Source organism: Lissotriton helveticus, chromosome 8 (assembly GCF_964261635.1).
Source record: "Lissotriton helveticus chromosome 8, aLisHel1.1, whole genome shotgun sequence".
Lineage (NCBI taxonomy): Eukaryota > Metazoa > Chordata > Amphibia > Caudata > Salamandridae > Lissotriton > Lissotriton helveticus.
Window position 1 is genome coordinate 309457869 of NC_136069.1, and position 16278 is coordinate 309474146.

At 43.5% G+C, this 16278-nt stretch overlaps 1 protein-coding gene across 2 annotated transcripts in view; it reads left to right on the forward strand.

The window, feature by feature from the left end:
- Nucleotides 1–16278, forward strand: part of IFT88 (intraflagellar transport 88) — a 473307-nt gene that overhangs the window by 96209 nt on the left and 360820 nt on the right. For both annotated transcript variants that reach the window (XM_078657075.1, XM_078657076.1), the window contains exons 6-8: nucleotides 9945–10008; nucleotides 10096–10165; nucleotides 12761–12851. In XM_078657075.1, the coding sequence (XP_078513201.1) occupies nucleotides 9945–10008; nucleotides 10096–10165; nucleotides 12761–12851 (225 nt within the window). The remainder of the gene's footprint in view (nucleotides 1–9944; nucleotides 10009–10095; nucleotides 10166–12760; nucleotides 12852–16278) is intronic.

Here is a 16278-nt window from a genome sequence, read left to right on the forward strand (position 1 = left end):
TAGTGGCATTGCTGGTCTGGTGTGAGTAATGTAACATGCGGATAAATGAGTTATTGCGCATAGCGAGGCGGTATGAATATTCGTGAGGAGGCAGATCACTAAACGTGTGCTCTACTGTAACATTAGAAGACTTATTTACATGAGGAACTGGAAAACACAGGAAAAATGCGTAACTAGTGCAGGAAATCATTATGCTGATGAATAATATGAAACTTAGAAAAACGATACATCGGTTTGAGTTTTGACTAACTCTCTCACTATGGGGGTCTATTTTATACATGTCAGAAACAGTCTAACCGTTTCACCTAGGGGAGGACTTATACAATCAAACTGACTGACTTATTTTACTAGACCGGAGTTTTTGCTTATACTCCTGTTGCGGAGTTTTCTCTAACAAGGGAGGGGTTGTGTCAATGTCATTTGCGGGACAGTCCTTAGGAACAATGTTTTGACAAGTCTTGATATCCTGGGAAATGTTTTTAAAGACGGGTTTCAGTCCTTTAAAAAGTTTAACATGAGAAAGGTGCACCCAGCCCTTGCGTCCTTCCAACTTCACGGCTGTACGGGTGGTGAGGAGGACCTGTCGGGGCTCTTTCCAACGAGGCTCCAGCGGACTTGATCTGTCAAAGTTCCGGACGAGCACCATCGAACCTGGAACGATTTCATGCGGTGCCACCTCGGTATTGTCTGGAAATGCGGCGGCAACCTGTGAACGACATGAGTTGAGGGCAGACATCAAGGAAGCTAGGTAATCTGTCAGCATATTACATGAAACATCAGTAATACTTCGGGGTCTAGGAGTACCCCACATGTTAGGGGGCCGGCCGAATACGACCTCATACGGGGACAGACCTGATCTGGAATGTGCGACCATGCGCATATAAAACAAAGCAACTGGCAGAGCTACTAGCCAGTCCACACCCTTATCTTTACATATTTTGGCAATTCGGATTTTCAGAGTCTGATTATGTCTCTCGACCAGACCGGCTGCTTCAGGATGGCGTACACAATGAAACTTCCACTGGTACCCCAACAACAGGGAAACGTGCTTCATCAGTTCAGATGAGAATGGCTGACCGTTATCAGAATATACGACTCTAGGGAGTCCATATCGAGGGAAAAATTCACGAACCAACTGCTTGGCAGTGGTCGCGGCTGTGTAATCTGGGACTGGATATGCTTCTGTCCATCTGGACAAAGCGCATACAACTACAAGAACATACTTGAAACCTCGACATCGCTCCATCTGAATATAATCCATCTGGAGGACTTCAAAAGGGTGGTCAGGAGGCTGGAATCCCCCTTGTTCCACCGGGACACTTTTACCTGGATTAAACTGACAACATATCATACAGGTACGGACTTTCTGCTTGGCTGCAGCTCGTAAATGCTTGTTGAACCAAATGTTCTGGATACTGTCTAACATTGCTTTTTCTCCTAAATGTGCTGGACTATGTGCGGTATTAATGATGACTTGAACCATAGAGTCGGGGAGAAACCATGTGGTTCTACCCTTTGTTAACCATCCTTGATCTGTCTGGACCCCTCCTTGTTCAGACCACTTCTTGATTTCATCGGGAGTAGCATGTAACTGGATATCTATGACATCTTGAGTAGGGTCCTTAACTGTCATACATGTAGTCGGATCTGGAGTGTGTGTCATGTTAACTGGAATGTCTGGAGTCTGTGCTGTAAGCTTGGCTGTGCGATCTGCTAGATCATTACCTTGAGAAATAATGTCAGTAACTTTCGTATGTGCTTTGCATTTCATGATAGCGATAGATGTCGGTAAGTGTATGGCATCTAACAGAGCTTGGATAAGGATACCATGCTGAATCTTGGTTCCATGAGAAGTCATGAAACCTCTCTCCTGCCAGAGCACTCCAAAATCGTGTACAACTCCAAATGCGTAGCGTGAATCTGTGTAAACATTAACTTTCAAGTTCTTGGCATGTATACAGGCTTGTGTCAGAGCAACTAGCTCTGCTGCTTGAGCGGACAGGGTATCAATACGGTGTGTCTTAATAACTTCGGTGTCAGTAGTCACTGCATACGCGGCTACTAGTTCTCCTGTACTAGTCCTCATACATGAACCATCCACATAAAGTGTCAGGTCAGGATCTGGTAACGGAATGTCTGTCAGGTCTTGTCTTGGCTTTGTCATAATGTTGACTACTTCCACACAATCATGTGTGGCAGAATTTGAACTAGCTGATGGTAACAGTGTAGCAGGATTCAGGACGTTGCAGCGCCTAATATCTATGTGTGGTTGGAACAGTGTCAATTCATAACCTGTTAAACGTGCAATTGTCAAGTGTTGTGTTTGTGTTCGGTTTAAAAGAACTTCCACGGAGTGTGGGACTTGTACTGTCAAGGTATGTCCTAAAACTATGGAATCACTTTGTCTGATAGCTAGTGCTGTGGCTGCAACTGACTTGAGGCACGCAGGCAGAGCCTGGGCTACAGGATCTAGTGTGCTCGAAAAATAAGCACAGGGCTTGTATTGTCCTGCTTGGTCTTGTGTAAGAACAGATAATGCTGTACCTTCACGTTCAGTAACGAAAAGTGTAAAAGGCTTACTGTAGTTCGGTGTAGCTAGAACTGGAGCTTGGCATAAAGCTTTCTTTAACTCGTTGAAACTAAGTGTATGTTCAGATGTCCAAGGGAGAACAGTCGATACGGCTGCCTCCTGTGTCGTTAACTGTATCAGTGGCTTGGCTAGAAATGCATACTGAGGAATCCATTGTCTGCAATAAGAAGTAAGGCCGATAAAAGCACGTACCTCCTTCTGTGTCTTGGGCTGAGGAAGACTCGCTATTAACTGGATACGGTCTGGTGTCAACTGCCTACCCCTCTTGGACAGTAAGTGTCCTAAGTAGACCACTTGCTGGACACAGAATTGAAGCTTCGAAGGGGACACCTTGTGCCCCATCTCGGCTAGGAAATACAAGACTGTAAGTGACGCTCGCTCGCAATCACGTTCAGAACGGGCTGTGATCAGTAGATCATCGACATACTGGAGCAGCGCAGTGTCAGTTGGCATGTGAATATTATCTAGTTGTCTCTTAAGTGCTTGACTGTAAATACTAGGGCTTTCTGTGAAACCTTGAGGAGCTCGTGTAAACATATAGCTCCTTCCATTTAAACAAAATCCGAAAAGAAACTGGCTGTCTGGATGGATGGGAACACTAAAAAATGCGTTCTTGAGGTCTATGACAGTGAAGAACATGGCTTCGGAATCAATGGCTGTTAACAGGGAAGAGATATCTGGGACAACTGGGTACTGAGGAATAATACATTTGTTAAGTTCTCGTAAATCAATCACTAATCGATATACTGGGGGTGCATTTGGATCAGTACGTTTCATAACTGGAATGATCGGAGAGTTACATACATTGGAGTCAGTTTCTACAACTACTCCTTGAGCCATGAGCTCGTCTATAATTTTGGATAAGGCTGCTACAGCCTCAGGTGGCAATCTATACTGCCTGATTCGTGGTAACACTACACCTGGTTTCAGGGTCACACGATGGGGTGTGATTTGCATGTAACCTACATCAGTTGGACCTTGCGCCCATAAATGCTGCGGAACTTTAGACAGTCTGGAATCAAAATCTCGTAATACATAGTGACCCTTAAAGTCACGTAGGAACAGACGTATTCCCTCTGGGGAACAACATATAACGGCACCTAACTCTTTCAGTGTTTTAATGCCTAATAGATTTTCTGGGCATGACTTAGTAAGTAACAGATCAGTAGTGCGGGACAATGGACCTACTTCTAGAGTGACTGGCTTTGAAATCTCATTAACGATAGGCTTTCCTGAAAATCCAAGGGAAACATTTCTTGAGCCTGAGAGCGGAGCCCCTGGAACTTCGGCATGACTAATTGTGGTCCTACTTGCCCCTGTATCAATCAAAAACTTTCTGTCTTTCCCTAATACTTGACTGTGAACATAGGGACCTTCTTGATCTACAGGTATCTCGATGAGAGGCAAGCCTACCTCCCTCTCTAGGCTGTTTCATGAATATGGCTGGTACTCTGGATACTCAGACTGTGCATACTGGTACATCTGCGATGTAACATGCTGTGTTGCAGCAATAGGCTGCGGTACTGTAACTGTCTGTGGTGCATTCTGTGACGGAGGAGTCTGTGAAACTTGTTCTTGTCTAGGCGGACGTGGTCTTTCTTTAGTCTTACCAGTAGCTATGTTATGTTTCAGAACTGCACACTCATTTATAAAATGACCTGGCTGTTTACAATAATTGCAGTTCCCTTTAACGGGAGCTGCAGGATGACTGGCTTGATTCTGACCCCTCTTCTGACTGTCTTGAGGAACAGATTGTGCAACTAGCACTTTCATTTTCGTGTCTTTCATACGTTTTCTTTCGTGTTCTTGCTCTTCCCTGATTCTATTCTGGTGGTACTGAAGCATCTGCAACATCTGGGACGGAGTATTTGCTTGCCAGGTGCTTTCGACTTTCAGAACTCGGTTTCTAACTTGTGGACTTGAATTCTCGACTAATTTGGTAACGAAAAGGTGAGGGTATGACTCACTACTTGTCTTGAGGCCACTGTTGATACTAAAGCACTTTTCAAACCTAGAATAAAAATCACTAATATCTTCATCTTGTTTCTGTTTACAGGCTGAGATTGCATCCCAGTCTTCTTTTCTCGTTGTTAATAATCTGGGTAAAACTTGAATTAATAATTCTGGTAATTCTTTACATTTATCTCCAAGACCAGTACCTGGTACACGTATCTTATCTTCAGCTTCTAGGACTGCCCAATCTATCTTTTTCTCTCCCACCTCCCATTCTTTTTCCTTTAGCTTTTCATACACCCCTGCGGGTAACAGAACCTTTAACATTTTAATTATATCCGGGTAAGTGTATTCTCCCATACGGAGCATGTCTTTTAATTCTCTATGGAACCCTGCTGGATCTTTGTCATGACAGGGAATTAATTTCTTCATTTCGAGGAGTTCCATCTTTGTGATTGGAGTGTATACAAACACTCGCTGCATTTCGCCACCCGCTCCTCTGACTGGGTGGACTTCTCGTAACGGATTCTGTCTGTCTATGTAGAATGATTTACTTTCTGGGGGTGAGACATGAACAAAATGCGGGTTCAGAAACGTTCTATATTTATGACGTTGTTCTAAAATGACACTAATTAAATCGGTACCTAGACCTCTCCATCTATACTGGAGTAACTCGTTCAGGATATCATGTAACGGACCTGGATCAGAGTGCTGACCCTCATACAGAGTAATGAGGTGCTGAATCATATACATACCCACCAGTCGCTGCTCGGCTGGGGGCATTTTCAGAAACATTTGTGCCACTATTTCGTCTGGAAAAGTGGTAGGATCAGTAATCCATCGGACTGCTGACCGAACTAGTTCCTGTTCATGCATGGTACTTAACTCACTATAACCGATTCGTGATTTCAGAATGTGATCGGTAGCTTGGAATACTTGTTCTAGGGAACCTTGTTCTGGTGCTGAATGATGGAAAACTTTCTTGTGTTCTAGGCGTAAATGGCGATCTGGAAATCTAGGTTTTCCTACATACGCTATTCTGGCAGTATTCTCATCGTCTTCCTCTTCAGGATCAGAGGTACTTTCTTTCTCGCTTACTTGTGCTGCTTTACGCTGTTCGTGTATCTTTATTATCTCTCTACGGATTTTCTTGTACATACTCTCCATGGCACCAATGGTATTGTGCTTTCCTTCGGCTATATTATCACTCCATTTTGTCAGAGTTTTCATTTCTTCCGGGTCTTTAGACGGGTAATCTTGTTCTCTTATTAGACAGTTAATTAAGAACTTTAATATCATGCGCTGAATCTCGGCTTTCCTTTGAGACATGGCATCACTAATACTTTGTGGGTCATCCCCTGTACGGATGAAACGATATATCCTGTCTAGATCTTCTTTCATATTCGGCAAGGTGACTAGATACTCGGTCACTCTCCTTACGCTTACGGAATATAAAACCATATTAAACTCGCCTGGAACTGGGTCATAGACACATTCGCCAAGGGTTTGCCTGATTTCTGCAACAGACTTATTACTCTTGGGAGTACGCTGTGATGCTTGAGCATGTAATTCGAGTGCTGATAAACGCTTGTATGGCGGCGGAGTTTGAGGAAGACCTCCTCCTGCGGCCCCTAAACTAGAATCATCAACTGATGCTTTTCGTCCTGGCAGGGTCGGTAATTGTAACGTGGGCTGGACTTGTATGGCGGGCTGACCCGGGGGGGCTGTTAAGGGCACCCCGGTGTCTGGAGGAGCAGGAATTACCTGATTTACAGGGACTGGCGGAGCGCGAACAGGATTTGCATATTCGGGGACTGTGTCGTCCAGATAGGACGAAATAAAAATATCAGCTGCGGTCGGTTTGTGACGTAGTTTGGTCGGAACTAGTGGTGGCGGAAAGTTACTGGATGCCTCTGGGGTCGCTTTTGGCAAGCCCTCAGCAAGAAGAGGATACATACCCTTAATGAGGGCATTCCTCTGTCTGTCTAATTGCTCAGTTCTAACTCGTTCACCTATCTCGATTAATTCTCTTTCTTGGGCTCGTTCTTGGAATTCTCTACTTAGTTCTGACTTTCTGATTTCTCTTTCGGTTCTTTTATGAGCTTCTTTGCGCCATAACTCGATGGCATCTTTCTGTGATTGTCTGGCTTTCTTTTTCCATAATGCCTCCTCTACTCGCATGATGCATTCGGCATCCCATGTACCCGATACGGGCCACCTATACTTTTCTTCTAACTGTTTGGTATATTCTACCCATAAATCTAGATACAATATGGCGCTTATGCCATGCTTCTGATACATAAAGTGACCTGGACTGTCCCTGGGCGGGACGGGAACTGCTGCTTCCAGCAGACCCTTTCTAGTTTTTAACTGACGTAACTTGGAAAATATGGGCATGACTGAACTGTAATCTAGACACAATACAATACACAATGAACACGATACCTATTTCCCATTCATACCACGACATTAAAATACATGAAAAACATTTAAAATAACAGTTCGAACAGAATACTACCTGGAAATACTGAGAACAGAACACATGAATTTTCTCGAGAACAGAAACTGACTAGAACAGAAACTAGATGCACTGCTGAAACAGTACGAAACTTACCGGTCTCTTTAAAGAGACACGTCAGGACCCGTATCCACCGAAGTGGACACTTCGTTTGTGGGACTGTGTACCACCAACCCACAGACCAGAGTCAATTAAATTGACCCTGTCTAGATACCACCCCAGTAACGGTACTCACCGGGCAGCAAGAACGGAAGGCCTCGGACTGGACTGGACTGCTACGACGACGAACTTCGGACTTCGGACTTCAGTTACGGGTGGACCTCCGGATACCTCGGACCTTGGACTCTTGGCTTGGGCTCTGGTCGGGACTCGCCGCGTTCCTCCACCGTCTCGTCTGGATGCTGGAGCGCCTCCTCCGTCTCCTCCGTGGGCCTGAGGGATACTTGAGCAGAAATATCTGCCACTGCGCAGAAGAGTTCCGTCACGACTGCAGAGGGTCAGGGGGTCGGCGTGGCTTCACCGACGCGTGGGGAAAGGGCAAGTCCCTATTCGGGCGCCATTATGTGGTATATAAATAAATAATACCGGATCTATTTTTGAATGAATGAATGAATAACAGATAGCTCAATAAATAAGAGTCAAGATTCGAGGTAGTAGGAGTTTTCGCAGGTTTAATACAGCATAAGGACAGGAACAGGACAACCTGCATAGGAATAGGATGACAGGGCCCAGCAGCTGCTGGGGCTGGGATGAGCGCGCTGACTTTTAATAACAATACATGAGCATATATACATAGCGCAAACACATAGCATTACATTGCATTACATTGCAGTAGGCGTAGCAGTGGGTGGAGCAGAAGGCGTGACGCGTAGCAGTCGCGAAAGATAAGAGTAAAAAGAAGGTGTAACTCAGACATGTGATGCAAACGTAACAGAATATGTCATGAATGGGCGGAAACATAGGAGGGGGCTACCTAAGGAGCCGGGACCTCTAACCTGGTGGTGCGCGCAAACTGGTAATGACGTGTTACTAGGAGAAGCTGGGGGCTATGAACTCTGTGCTAGGAGCAGAGACTAAAGTCTGGAGGGTCGGAGCGACATGTACCTAAACCCTATCTAGTATCTGATGTTTAGGGAACATGTTGATATAAACTAGAAGTCATGAGGGGAAAAGCTAATTGACTCTAAGACTAGAGCATGCATTTATTCTACATGTAGTGCGTGATGAAGAATATTAAATGACCATTAAATACAGTATTTCTCTTAATATGGAGCCGCATAGGCTAGACAATGACGGAAACTATTGATGTAGTTCAGTAGCTTAGGAATGCAGAGAAGGAGGACTAAACTGATAACTGGAATCATAACATAGTCTTGGCAGACTCAGAGGCAGAGCCAAGCTGCACCGGGCACTGCGAGGCAGGAAGTAAGTGAAAGGTCGAGGATACAGGTGGGGGCTGAATCGCTCCTCAGCAAGGGTTCAGGAGACAGGAGCTGAATCTGATGTCCGGGCCCTGTTGAGGCCTGGAAACGGGGACTTTATAATGAAATAACGTGCACACTGAGAAACGTGGCAACGTAGCTTTACATAGGCCTGGTATTCATATTACTCATGAGGACTGGGAAATGACATACCAGAGGTGGACACAACTATAATTGTGTCTTGAATCGGACATGGGGAATAACATATGCATATTGATCATAACATATGTCATACATATGATGGATGACACGTAGGGACACAGAACATGGCAAAATTTACTTTTCCACAGGTCTCATGAGTGTATCTAGGGCTACTCTGCGTCTGCCCTTACCCCACAAAAAAGAGGTGACCATCGCTCTGCGCTGTTTAAAAAAGGCTGCCGGAACCCAGATCGGCAGGCCCTGAAGAAGTATAGTAGACACGGTAGGGTCACCATTTTAAGAAGCACCACCCGTCCCGCGACTGATAACGGCAAGGTTCCCCAGAATTCTAAGTTAGCCCTGGACCCCCTGATTGCCTTCCCCATGTTCCTCTCAAGAATATCTTCCTGCTTGTGATAAATAAGCGTACCTAAGTAGGGCAAACATCTCTCCTCCCATTTCACCCCTTCTGTAGTCTGCCCTTGCGCACCGGGAAGAGACATGATTTCGCCTAATTGACTTTTAAGCCAGCCACTCTACTTAGGGCCCGCAGCAGGGACTTTGCCCCCAGTAAGGCTGTGTCTGCTAGGAATAGTAAGAGGTCATCCGCGTAGAGTGCGATAGTGGATCTGCCCATAGACGTCGAGGCCCTGGTACGCCCGCCCCAGCTTGTGCCGCCAGGGGCTCCATTGCCAAGAGATCCTCAAATATTTATTGTGTTATAGTGGATAAAACACACAACAGCTTCTAGGCTTGGTCTGTGCAAGATACTGGTAAACCCAGCACTCATGGCAGGCTGTGGCCAATCAGTGGTAGTAAAACACGCCTGCTGTGGCCTTCTTTAAAGAAATCACAGTGCCCATGTGAAGCTTCTGCCCACATACACAGGAGTTACATGGTTGGGTACACCTTCAATAAATAATCCATATACATCTTGTACGTTCTGGCAGGCGTGGTCAGTGACACTACAAGTTAATTTAGCAAATTGAGTTTTACGGGTATGTTCATTGCATACCACTTCAGGATATAGGCAAAATATAGATCTCATTCTTCAACTGAAGTCCAAAAAAGAGGGAACAGTCGAGCAAAAGATATGGGTAAACTGTAGATGACATCCCTCATGGACAGTTATACCGAAATCCTGACATGGCGTGGCCTTTAAGGACCATCATCTGGCACCTAAGATGTTGGTATGTACTCGCTTGGCAAGATACAAAATAGATCTGTGGAAAATAATCAAGATTTTTCTTTTTCTCTAAAGGATGGAGTTGCCCGACCAATGACCGCAGTTCGTGCAGCTGGCTTCACCAAAACACCTTTCAGAGGTAGAGTTTCCTGTTTTTCATTCAAAGCTGATGTTGCCTGTGTTACTTGATGCCTATTGTTATACATTTATTCCTTTTTCTTCACAGGAGCCTCATTTGATCCCCTTGGTCAGTCAAGAGGTCCTGCCCCTCCTTTGGAAATAAAAAATGAAGATACGTATGTATAACTTTTAAAATAAATCATTGCGTTAATTTTATTTGAGTCTAAAAGCATCAAGCAACCTTAAAAAATGGTGGTACTATCACAACAGTTAACACATTAAGAAATAGCATATCATTTATATCATAATCATTTTTTCCAAACCCTGATGCCTGATTACTGGTTGGATCTACAGTCCTGTTTGTGGTTGTGTGCACCCTAGTTGCGCCGGTAAGGGTCAGGACCATGCACCCAGACCAGAACCATGCGTCCTGCTGCACAAAAATAAAAGGCCCATATACTAACTCGATGAAACCGATTGCAGCAGTGAATGACAAGGCTGCCGCTTCAACCACCGCTCTGCCTTTCACTGCAGGTGAACCTTACTTTCATTGGAGGAGGTTGACAGGAATCCAGCCTCCTTGCGGGGGATTTAACCAATTGCTTAGCACCTGTGAGCAGGATTTCTAGAGGGCCTTTGGGACCACACATGCCGGCTCATAAACGGTGTGCAACTTCTTAGATGGGGCACAGTTTGTGTGACTCCAGTGAGGCCGAGTTCTTCATGTGCATAAAACAATGCCTCCATGGAAATAAGGGAATGCCCCATTCATATCAAATGAGTGTGACTTGTGCATCTAGGCTATGGTTATTACAGAAGGTGCTATGCACGTGTCTGCTGCTCCTTCTTCAACACAGAAGTGTGCTAAGAGTGTAAAAAGTGGGTGCAAACAGGCACTTCTGTACTTTAGTAATCTGGCCACTGAAGCATTTTTGATAATGTGACTAGCCGTTGAATGATATACATGTTTACTTTCCTAGGGCGCCTCATAAATGGAGCAGGGTCATGCTCAGTGTGTTTGATCACTGTGTCATCTCCACATAACAGTTCCTACATTCCTAGATGATGCTTTCTACTAAATTTTGAACAATTTCTTGTGGTCTGTGAACCCATTGTATTCCTTGCTATACCATTTGTAAAATATCTTCTTTTGACATCTGCTGTGCCTTAACTGCTGAGTTATCTGTTTTTTTAGGTTTCTGGCCAAAGTCAAGACTATGCTCATTGTTACTAAACAAACAGCATGTATGATGTACAAACAACATCCTAAATATCTCATTTACCAGGTACAATGCCAACATAGATTTCAAGACAGGCAATATCATTTTGATGATTGTGGACCTGATCCAGAGCGCAGAATAGAAAATGACTAAACCATACATTGTAAACAAAAGTAAAATGAAAGTGACCAAATACAGTTTTGCACATAATCTCTGTGACTTTGTGTATCATTGGGGTAACTGAAATATCCTCGTATTTGGATGAAGTCCGAAATCCACCTGCACTGTTTACTACTTTCTACTAACCCCATGGTACAGGATTTGTGTCAATGGATTCTCCTCTGAGTCTAGCTCTTCCATAAGATTTCCCACAAACACTGAACTCTAATCAGTCTCTTAGGCTGGTTTGAAGAAATACAAACAATACAAAGACCCTGTAAAAGATAGTTGGTGATACATAGCAGAATAATGATTTATCACCTGAGGGTAAGGGAAGTAGGGTGATGGTGATTAAAATTGTTACTGCCATAGTTATTTCCTAATTGAGACCTTTTAAAAGATACTGTTGTAAGTATCCCCCTCTTATCATTTGTATGCTTTACTAGTTCATCAAAGGGTGAGACGTCAATGCACACGTTTGTATTTCTCCTCCTTCTCTTCTCCCTTGTACCCACCTAAAGTTAATTGATTACAAATACATTCTGTTAGAGCTCAGTTGAAGGGCATTCCAAAGGCATAGACTTTTCACTTTTTGATGACACATCCTGCACACCTCTGTTGTCTGTTACGTGCCAGCATCCATTTCAAAGTACTAGTAACATAATAATGAGAGTGGGAGTGTTTGTAGTTCTGGTTTGCATGCCCACCACATACATTTTCTTGGATGAAGGTTCATCTACTTGTGAAAAAGCCTTCTAGGCTGAGCCATGGATTCTTCACAGAAACCATTTCACCTTTGTGGGTTAGTTTACTTCAGCCTTGGACGGTTTCAATCACAGCTGACAACCAGACTGTAATCAGTTTCTTCCCTATCTTAGTAAGCCAGTTTCTTCCAATTTGTGAGTATGAGCATTTAGACTGTAGTGGCCCTGAAAGCTTTGTGTCATTAGCCATATATTGGGGGTATAAAGTGTGCTTTTAGTGCTTGATATAGTGTGATGAGTTATTGGCTTCATACCTTGCTAGCAGGTGACCGGATCCTGGCTCTGGTGTTGCTGGCTTCTAATTATCTCTTTACAATGTCCAGTTGTCAGTGGCAGGGTGCTCTCTAGCCTCAACTTTTTCAGTATTTTTTAATTTGTGTGTATCTCTTTAGATGCAGGTCAATATGCCTGCGTTTTGTATTGTATTTGTGAGATAACATGTTTCCTGTTATTTTCCTACTGGTTGTGCATTTTATTAATTCACTATAAACAGTGTTAATTGTCATTGTATTGGAGGGGTACTTTCTAATGATATGAGCTTCTTTTGATTAGACAGTAGTAATAGACAATAGTATTTTGTTCTTACATTATTTCCTGTGTTTTTCTCTTTTATTCTCTACATATTCAGTCCCGAAGAAAAGATCAGGCAATTAGAAAAAAAGGTTAATGAGCTTGTGGAAGAAAGTTGTATTGCTAATAGCCGTGGAGACCTAAAACTGGTAAGCTAGACTGTTATGTGCACAATATATATATATATATATATGTGTGTGTGTGTGTGTGTGTATGTATATATTTATTTTTATTTGATTGAGAAAAAACACATTTCACAGTTAGAAATGTTGACATTGTCAGTGATGGAGTGCTGTGCTACATCATCCTTCTATTTTTACAGTCTTTTCTCAGTTATTTCTAGGTTCCTCTTTTAGATAAGGAGAGTTTTTGTTCTAAGCACTAAATATTTCTAAATCTGTAACCTCCTAGATTATCATTTGTTGCTTTTCTGCTGCCATGTGTTCTTTTGAAATACAGAGGATTAAAATGTTCAAACCTGTATATTGGCGCAGATGGGGCGCACATTGGTCAATAACTTACAATTTTTGTATTGGTCAACAAATTATGCGATTTATGTTGATGTTTAATTAACATTGTAGTTCAAATTCTAGATGTAACCTGCTATTGTACTTGCATTTGAACAATAATGAAAGGGCAATTGTCATGCTAGTTGTCTGAGGCCTGAGTGACTCAAAGGGAGGTAAGTAATCCTTGTGACAAGCACTGTAGTCATCCTTAGGAACAGCTGAGTCAGGTGAAACGACCACTCACTTCAGTTCTGAGTACCTCATTGTTAACCTTTAACTTGCGGGGGGTAGCACAGTCAACAGTCTAGGGAAGAATTCACAATTCAGTTCAATTTATATCATCCTCAAGAAATATAATGGCCAAGCAATGTAATTCTTTTTTCAAATAATTTGTCTTGATTTTTAAGTTTTTATCTCATCATAACATAACAGCATCACCAAGCAAGAAGATGTGTTGCAGAATTACTTTAAATATCAATTTCATAATCATACCTCTCCCAATGACTTCCACTGCCCTCATTTCCCCTGTCTCCGTTCCTCACCATTTTCTCTTCTAGAGGCTTCCTACAAGCTACAGTTGGCCCTTTCGTATCGTATTTGTTTAGGCCTTGGAGCCCTCGGCTAATTCTGCCTGTCAGATTCCCATCCTGAGTCTGCCCCATGTGGTCCCCTCATGGTCCATGGTCTCTGATATTGGTCACTTTTTATATAATGTATTTCTCTATCTCAGTCGGTGATTGCTAGTCTCTTGATATTGCCCTAGCTGTCTGCCTCATTTGTCTTGCTACCATTCCCTGTCTTCTTCACAACTTCCTACTATTAACTTACATTTCCTCAATTCTGCCCCCTCCATACATTTTCATTTGGTGGGCCCAAACGTGCATCCTCCCCAATGCTGGAAACCTCACAAATCCCACCTTCCTTAAACTGAGCAGTGACTTCTGCCTATGGGCCTCTCCTCTAGTTGGCCATTCTCCTCATCTCTCATGATCGCTCAGAGTGATCTAATCTTGTGGAGGGTCCTTTTTGACTGGCTCTTGTGCTTTAAGTGCCTTGTTGTTGGAGCTTACGATCCCTATATTGCCCTCCCCTCAGCCTCTTATCAGTTTTCATCCATGCTTCCGCTGGACTGTGTTCTTTGTCCTTTTGGGTGCGCTCCCTTCGTCCTGATCTCTGCCTCTTCTCTGACCTCTTTTGGTCCATCCGTAAGGTTGCTTCAGACTGCCTCTCTTCCAGGCATCCCTCCCATTTCCTTAGTCAAGTCTCTTCTTTTCATCTACCATGGCCCTGCCTCCTCCAGCATGTTCAAAAACAAAAGTTCTTGATTTGTATATTAGCTTTAGTCTAGCATGGAAGAGGAGCTTATATGGCAGTAGCATTGTTCAGAGTTTCTTCTTTACCCTGCCAAAGGATTTCCTGTGTTTCAATACTTATCTAGAGTAGTCTAGAAAGAACATAATATTGAAGTTAATGGAGAAAATAAAATTCACTTTATTAGCTCGTCCTAGTCATTTGAAAAGGCCCAAATCAAGTGACAGCACCCTTTAGAACCCTCACCACAGAGGCTCCAGACTCAGCTTTTCTACTGCACGTCGTGTGAAGGGAGTCTACCTGAGCTCTGCTCAGTATTCCTATTTCTGGCCTACTTGACAGACATTTTTCTTCAGAATTAACATGATTTCACCTTCTCAACATGTCTACATGAGATCTCTGTTTAGACATTGATATTCATGATGCAAGCTGAGACTACATTCAGACGATCCTCAAAAAATTTGCATTTACTGCCTTCATCCTGACCACCAGGTAGAGATTGTAAAATTTGTAGAACTTTCTCACAGTAAACTTTGAGAGACAGAGGGCAGATTTCTGCTGTGGTTTCAGAAGTTAAAAACCAAAGAATACCCTCTGTCAGATGAGGACAGTGATGCCTCTCTTAAAACTGTTGCCTCAAAAAAAGAAAGCAACCAATGTGGAGCTTTCATCTCCAAAGCCCTCAAGTGGTAAAAAAGAAGCACCTTTCCTCTAAGGCAGAAACCAACCTTCCAACTCTAGGTAGGAGTCTTTATCTCAAAAAGGACATTCTCAGCCTTCTACACCTTCAACTGCCCCCACTTAAGTTAAGATCACTTCAAAATCTCTATCTGAGGCTAAGTCAACCATTCTCTCGCCTCAAAAACTAAAGAAGGCTATCTTGTTGACCAAATTGTCGGCGATGCCCTCGTCTGCGGTGATCTCGGTTGTCACGACAAATAGGACGTCAACATTCTCATCTCCGCTGTCTAAGCTGATCATGTCATCGTCGACATTAGTATCTGTTAAAGTGAGACGTGCTGTGCCGACGGCTACATTGTCAAAGAAGGTGTATACGAAAACTAAACTGTCCATATTGACAGATTCTTTATCATTGAGGGTCCGCTGGTCATCAGGAGTCTCAGGGGTTCGCCCGTTGTTGTTACAATATTCCTTGACCCTTAAGAAGACAAGTCTATCATCGGCGGCAGTCCCGTCAGCTGGTCCAATTTCGATGATGGCAAAGGTGCAACTGATATCAATGACGGGGCCATAGTCAACGACGCCCAAGATGTCGGCGGATGGTTCATCTGCGTAGCTCTGTCGGCGGGTGTTACGCTGGTGAGTACTTAGTGTACGGTGCTCCATCAGCGGGTGCCCCGTCGTCTGGTTCCTTGTCATTTGGTGCTCCGTCAATGGTACATTTGACTCAAACTACATTGAATTCTGATCCTTTTACGCACACATTGTAATCGTCGTCGGAGCTACAAGGGGTCAAAGAGACCACTTTAATTCCATCAGTGTCTCAGTGTAAGCGTAGATCTTCGCAAGAAATAATATTACCTGCGCATTCCTCCCAAGCAAAGTATCCCCTTGTGTTCCAGAAGAACTTTTTTATTAGGAAAAGGAATGTTCTAAAGATGTTGAGGATATGTTTGGGATGGCACACAGTTCTTCTTCTGATCTTAATATCAAGTGCTAGGAGGATGACGTTGATCATTATTACTATTATCAAAAGCGTGAACCTGCCCAACAGTATAAGCAGAAGGAACCTGCT